We start from the raw sequence: 8,177 nt of genomic DNA, 5'->3' as shown, positions 1-8,177 counted from the left end.
AGAAAATGCAATTCGATTAAATCTATATTAAAAATAAACTAAATGGCAAATAATAAGTTGTAAATTACATTTTGTTACCAACTAAATAGTTAAAATAGAAAAAATAATTATAACACTGTTTTACACGGTACTTTCTTTACATGTTTTCGCGTTTTTCGTATACTTTTCGATGTAGTCGCTGTTTTACATTCAAAAAGTTACAATTTCGATTTACACGTTTTTCTCAGAAACCTATCTACCGTGTATATCCAGGGGCAGATAGCTTTATCTATTTTTTCGAGCAATTATTCTATAATCATTATAATATTAAATTAAAATATTAAAAAAACGTACACTTTCATATATATTATATTTGTATTATCTCTCTTTTGTGCAATGTTTAATCATAAGAAACAAATGCAAATAACTTCTATGCACGCATTATATTAATAATTAAGAATACAATTTGCCAAATGTAAATGTGTATTTAGCAAATGATTATATCCACAAAGTACGAATATTTCAGTAAGTAAATTTACTTTACACTTTACTTCACAAGTAAGCACTTTAGAAAATGTACATTGCTATTATAGAACTGTTGTAATTTACTAACATTTTTACGTTCCTTATTCCACTTTGAAACCTTTAGCATCAAACGTAACTCAATTACAAAATCTCTAGACTTAATTAATTAATACTTTAATGTTATTCAGACCGTATTATTATTATTAATATTCATAAAATTAATTAAATATGCTGAAAGCATCCAATTAAACGCGAACGCACCGCCCTTTTACGACAAAAGCTCTTACTGTACTCTCACATTGTGTTTTTCTACACTATTCTTTCTTTCTTTACGCAGTTTATAAATAACAAATATCATTTGTTACCTCTGCAAACGCCCTCGGTGTCCCCGTCGTGCAGGAAGGCGCAAACGAGGCCCTTGAAGCGGTCGCAAGGTCGATCGTCGCTGCACGGCTCATCCAGCTGTCTAGGACATTCCTCGCACTCCTCGCAGACTTCCTTTGTCGGGCAAGTGCACGGGTACGGACACTTCTCCTGCAACAATAATAATTGTATCAAAAACCCTTCACGTTTCATCCAAAGAACGATTCATTCTTTCATATTGCAATGCGCACTTGTAAATTGGATCAACGATGTATGGTGAAGGGAAAAAAAGGGGTATGAAAAACAAACAAACAAAAAATGGAAATGAAAGCAAGCGGAGTAATAAAGTTGCAGGAAATATGGCCCTTGTTAATTCACTTCTTTCTCGTAAAGCCATGACCCGTAGCTGTAAGAACGTAATATGTTGGATATAATAACATAAAGACGACATGTGTTGTGTTACTCAATTTAATGAAAAAGAGAACAAACAAAAAAATACAATATTTATTTATACATGTTAAAGGAGACGTGTATAATTTTGTATTCTACAGATTAGTTAGACTTTTTCTAAAAAAAAAAACTTGAATCTATTAGTATAATATACAGTGAAACCTCGCTTAACGAGTTTAATCCGTTTCAAAAGTTACTCGTATACTGAAACATCCGTTACTTCTCTTCTCATCATCACTCGTGATGCAAAACGTCGCTCGTTAAGCGAGTCATTCTTCTTCCAATTCATTTTACTCGTTAAGCCAAATGTTCGTTTTTCGAGGTTCCACTGTATTTAATGTGATTAAGTAACACATGTAGACACGAATCAAATAGTTTTCAAATATATGTGTAAATTTAGAAAAAAATAAAAATAATTAATTCAATATTACACGAAAAATTAGAAGAAAAAGATATGTTACTTATAAATAATTAAATAATTAGTAGAGAAAAAGCACTACATCTCAGACACTAATGAATATTACTTAACTACTGCTGTTCTTTAATTTAACAAAGTTTATAAGTTTATAAATTTACGAAAACTTTTATGTTATTACAAATTTTTTTAGTAATTAGACAAAACGTGTTTATGAACATAAAACAAATCGAAATATAAATATCTAAATCTAAGATATTAATGAATTAATATTACAAGGTTACTATTTTCCTCAATATCAAAGTTAAATTTTAAAATTATTGTAAAAATGTATATTTTTTAATATTTATTTACTATTTTGAAGTTATTTTATAAAATCTTACTAAATCTATCAAAAATTCACGAAAATTTTCATGAAAAAAATATTAAAAAATTATGCTGAAAATGAATCAAGACAATAATTTAAATAAATCGTCTAATAAAAGTTCGCTAAGTTGGCATTCATTCTTTTGTTTCTGAGAAAACAAAACTTGTTTCTCAATTTGTTAAAGTCTAACGATATTTCATGTCCAATTTCAAGAACATCGCTAAGAATGGGTAGGATAAAATGCAAGATTAGTGATGTAATATTGGAACTTTTTAGATCACTTTTTTTGTTAAACCCCACAGTATGTAATAGAAATACCTTCTGATTTAATCATAAATTGTTTATAAAGTTTTACAATTTAAAAAACTATTTTATTATATTATCATTTTCAAAAAGTTCAGTTCAATCATCAATATTAAACTGCAAGAAAATTGAGAAAATATTTGGAATTAGAAAAATGACATCAAGTTCATCTAAATATCTATATAGTAATTATGTAAAGTTAATTTTATCAAAAATTTGTAGAATTTATTATATTTTCTGATGTAATTTTTCAAAATCCATAACAAAAATATATTCAAACATGAAATAAAAATTAATATTATATCATAAAGTTTTCAAAAATCGATTCTTTTACATAAATAATAATTTCGAATTAAAAAAAAACGATTTTTTTTACATGACAAGACAAAATGTTATACACTAATAAGAAAGACCATTCTATGATTAAATTAACGTACGCAGATATCAAATCATTGAGTAAATGGTGATAAAAATAACCATAGTTTAGTTATTACTTATATGAAATGGTATCAAAGTGTGCGAAATTCTAAACTTTTCTAAAAGAAAACTTATATATTTTTGTTTTATTTTGAAAATAGTGTCAAATTTAAATATACGATCATTGCTTTAGACAATTGTCTTTTTTTTTTTGTGTAATAATTATTGAAATATTGTCGTAGTTATGTCGTTATGCAATTTTCTTAATTAACTTTATTATACACATCGGAATTTTATTGAGAAGTCAACTATACAATAGTTGATCTCATGGGTTATTACAAGGAGTTACCTTCTCCTCTTAAGTTAGTATTTATGAAGTAAATGCTCTTCCTTGGACTCTCCAAGTGGGAGTGTGAGAGGTAAGGAAATCAATGTTGAGCTTGTGGAATATACAACCGTTTCTTTATCTAAGTTTTATGATCCTACCCAAATATTTAGGGGCTGAAGACGGCTGTTGAGTGGAGATAAAATATTCCACAAGTTATTCTAAATAATCACGAACTAGTATCCGTTTGTATATTTGATGGATACGTGAAATATGATTTATAATAATTAAGAGGAAAGTCATGGCCCTAACAAATATACATATTAGTTATACAATAGATGATAATAAATTGGTCGGCCACGACAATACAGTGAATTTTCAATGGAAAATGTTTGACATCATAATATAATAACAGTTTTGTTCAAATCAGAGCACAAATCCGTCTATTTCATTACGCGACTTAATTTGGTAGTCACGGGATTTTGGGAAGAGCGAGCGGCAGCTGGAGAATTTCGGATGCATCCTCTGCATATTTCCAGTCGTCTGCATCAAATGTGAAACAAAACGCGGATTCTCATTCGTTCGGGTCGAGTGAATGTATGCATGCATGCATGCATGTGTGTGTATATGATATGTGTGTCACGAGGAACAGAGAAATCATTGAGCGTTGGAAGATCCCAGTTACATTTGCATCAGGAGCGCGACGTTTTCGGCGTGCAATTAAATCCGGAAACGCGTCGTTTGATCATGTTTCGTAAAGAGAAAGAGCGAGAGAAAGCGCGCGCGCGCGAGAGAGAGAGAATGAGTGTATTTGGAGCTGCGCCACTCTGGTCATATTTTAATTAAAAATTTACTGCCAGTCCCACGCCGCTCTCCTCATCCCCTAAACGCCCTTCAGAATTATCTGCATGCACTGCATCACCCTTATTATTATTATTTTTATTCTGCTATGGTCGTCACGGGTTTTAGGATGCATTCGGTTTTGCTTGCCTCTGGAACTAATTAATTCCCTCTGTCTGCTTTTAGTGGGACCGAAACTGCATGCACCTCGCATTTAAAGAAAACCTCCTGTTATGTCCGCACCAGATATTACAAATCCAATTAACCCCCCCGTTTCACCTTATTATTATCATCATTATTACTATTGCAATGCTACCCGATTTGCAGACGTATTACGTATTATAGTAAATAGGATTAGAGAGAAATTCGTTTGATAATCCCGGCGCATCCACCACATTTCATATACATATACAAACATTAATCATCAATTAGATAAAACCAATAACTAAAATACTATAAATTTATATAATATAATACAAATTATTTTAGTCAACTTATTCATGTAGTAATATTAAGATTACTTTTATAATTTTCTTCATGGTATATTATAAAAATTGAAAAAAAACAAGTCAAAATATGTAGTAATATTAAGATTACTTTTATAATTTTCTTCATGGTATATTATAAAAATTGAAAAAAAAACAAGTCAAAATATGTGTTAAAAGTTAAGAAAATGAAAATATTTGAAACTAATTTACTTCTCTTGTAATTTAATTATATGATACAATTTTAATGAAAATTTTAGTTCATTTGTAATAATAGTAAACTTTTTCCCTATTTTTTTTCTAATTGATTCTAAATAATTGTAAATAAACAACCTTTATAAAGAACGTTTTAACAAACACATTTTTAGTTCTTCTATCATAGTTATTAAGATTGATACAAAAACCGAATGTAAAAATAAATCGGATTACGAATTATCATTTAAAAAATTAAAAAATTGTAAAATTATGCCTTGTTTATGTTTTTAATCAATTAATTAAATAATCTTTTTACATATTAAGTCATGGTTCAAAAACAACTTTTCTAATTATATAAATATCTTTAAACAAACGACAATTCGCACTTTTCTATTAATATCTATACTATTTAATAAAATTAAGTTCATTGATATTAATTGTATATAAATAACCTTACTAATTATAAAAAATGAATAATTACAATTAAAATGTAGAAATATATGTAAAATATTATATTGGTGCCAATGATTTCAAAATTACTAGAATTTTGGCAAAATTGAACTTTTCTATTAAATTAAACGAAAAAAAAAAACAAAATGTTGAAATACATGTAAAATTGCCAAAAAAAGTATTAAATACATATTTGTGCTGGTATTTTTAAAATTATAAGTTAGCAAAATTTAATAAATTTATAGTAATAGTAACTAAATAAAATTTGAGAAGAAAATAAACATTTTCAAGTATTTGTCAATTAAAAATTTTTAAATCTATATTTTTTCCTAGAATTTTTGAAAATAATCAATTTTCATTGACACTAATTGTAAATAATCGCATTTTTCTATTAATTTTCACACTTTTATTTGTCTATTTACTTATATGATACAATTTTGATGAAAATTTTAGTTCATTCCTAATAATAGTAAACTTTTTCCCTATTTTTTTTCTAATTGATTCTAAATAATTGTAAATGAACAACGTTTTAACAAACACATTTTTAGTTCTTCCATCAAAGTTATTAAAATTGATACAAAAACCGAATGTAAACATAAACCGGTTTAGGAATTATCATTTAAAAAATTGTAAAATTATGCATTGTTTATGTTTTTAATCAAATAATTAATTCATTTATTAACAAATTAAGTCAAGGTTCAAAAACAACTTTTCTAATTATATAAATATCTTTAAACAAACGACAATTCGCACTTTTTTATTGATATCTATACCATTTAATACAATTAAGTTCATTGATATTAATTGTATATAAATAACCTTAATAATTATAAAAAAATGAATAATTACAAACAAAATGTAGAAATATATGTAAAATATTATATTGGTGCTAGTGATTTCAAAATTACTAGAATTGTGGCAAAATTGAACTTTTCTATTAAAGCAAACGAAAAATAAACAAAATGTTGAAATACATGTTGATTGACAAAAAAAAGTATTAAATACATATTTGTGCTAGTATTTTTAAAATTGTATGTTATCAAAATTTAATTCATTCATAGTAATAGTATCTAAATAAAATTTGAGACGAAAATAAACCAAAAAGTAAAATTGTCAAGTAAAAAGTTTTAAATCTATATTTTTGCCTAGAATTTCCTAGAAACTAATCAATTTTCATTGGTAATAATTGTAAATATTCGCATTTTTCTATTAATTTTCACACTATTAACAAAAATAAGTTCATTGATAATCATTGTAAAAAATATATTCTTACATTTTTTTTATAAGTAACAAAATAAATTTTTTCATGTAAAAAAAATATTAAGTCTATATTTATGCTAGTATATTTAAAATTGTAAGTTGGCAAAATTTGATTCATTCATAATAATTGTAAACAATCGCCGTTTTGAATTAATTTTTGTACTATTTAAGAAAACTGAGCTCATTAATAATAATTGTTAAAAAAAACAATCTTTCTAAATAAAATTTTAAATAAACTATTTTTTTACACAAAACACATTAATTAAAAGTAATTCTGAAATTATTATAAAAGAATTCATATAAATTAATTAGAAAACATAAATTTGTTCAATTGCAATTAAAAACTCCTATAATTATAAGTCTTTTTTCTATCGACTTTTCAATGAATAATAATTACAACTTTCTACACCCTTTTCACAACAATTGTCTCAATCTCGTTTCCTTCATTTAATTTTTATTTTCTTTTGATTCCACCCCTTTTCCTACACGAACGCACGGATTCGGGGGTTAATCGAATCGCTAATGAATCCGCTTTTCTTTGCCTTCCGCATCCAAAAACCCACCCACCCCATCCTTTCATTAATATTCATTCGTTAAGCTCGGGCAATTAAACGCTAATGAATGCCGCGCAATTAATTTTATTATTACACCTCATGAATGTAACGCAACAAAAATATTTCTTTGAAAAGAAATTTTACATAAACATGTTTAGTTACATGCACGTAGAGTAAAGAAAAACAAACAAAAAAAATTGAGGAGAGGAGAGCGCGTACAAATCCTTTCTTCAGCGCGGGATAATGAACTTAGTGGAAGTAAACAAAACGTAATTATAAAGCGGCTAAAGTTGCATGGGCGCTGCGCTGTTACTTTGAAAGTTTGAAGGAAGGTATAGTGTTCTATGTGTGTGTATGCCTACGACTACCTTGTTTTTGTACGCTTAATTACGTGTAGCCGTCTTTGCAGAAAATTTACGACCGCCGGAGGTGAACAACGTTTTTTTTTTGTATTCACTGCAGCTGAACTTAAGGCTACAATATGACTAGTTTAATTAACAATTTTGTAAAGCTTCGATAATGGAAATATTTAGAAAAAAAAACATATTTAGTTTACAAGTTCGCAGCAGGGCTTTAAGGATAGACACATTTCATCAAAAAATTGAAGATGAAAATGGGTCAAAAAATCTGTAATGAAACTAGTTTTAAGAGCTTTGAAATATTTGTTAAAAATTGGGGCTAAAAACTGTAATAGAATTAGTTTAAATAAGAAATTTGGTATAAGTATTTTATTTAAATACATCCATAATTTAAATAAAATTAGAACTCAAAAATGATTAATTTAGTTAATAATTTGCTTTGAGTGTGAACATATTTTACAAAAATTGCAACTGAAAAAATACTACGAAATAAATAAATTAATTAGCAAAAAAAATGCAGGACTTTCAATATGGAAATAATGGACAAATGTTGGGTCTAAAACCTACACTATAATTAGTATAATTAAAAAACAATTAACAAAAGTCAGGTCTAAGAACTGTAATAAAACTATTTGACAAAAATGGAAACTAAATGTTGCAAAATACTTAATTTAATTAAGCAATTTGAATATCTTCGAATATGGAAATAATTGACAATAATTGAGGGCTAAAAATATTAACAATATTACTAGTTTAATCAAACAATTTTAAAGCTTTTAGAACGGAAATATTTCCAAAAAACAGTGAGAATGTTTTGCAAACCAATTTTTGCATACAATATAAACTGCCAACAAATTTAGATCCTTTTTACGTCTTAAAAAACGTCTTAA

The 8,177-nt window shown here is 26.9% G+C and overlaps 1 protein-coding gene across 1 annotated transcript in view; it reads right to left on the bottom strand.

Moving 5' to 3' along the window:
* The window catches only part of LOC108562903 (protein CYR61-like), a gene marked incomplete at its 3' end in the record, with an annotated part of 40,967 nt that overhangs the window by 20,116 nt on the left and 12,674 nt on the right, over positions 1-8,177 (bottom strand). The window contains exon 2 of the mRNA XM_017921403.1: positions 870-1,038. Within this exon, the coding sequence (XP_017776892.1) occupies positions 870-1,038 (169 nt within the window). The remainder of the gene's footprint in view (positions 1-869; positions 1,039-8,177) is intronic.

This window comes from Nicrophorus vespilloides, unplaced genomic scaffold (assembly GCF_001412225.1).
Source record: "Nicrophorus vespilloides isolate i.1.1-1 unplaced genomic scaffold, Nicve_v1.0, whole genome shotgun sequence".
Taxonomy (NCBI): Eukaryota; Metazoa; Arthropoda; class Insecta; order Coleoptera; family Silphidae; genus Nicrophorus; species Nicrophorus vespilloides.
This window is presented reverse-complemented; position numbering and strand designations above follow the sequence as displayed.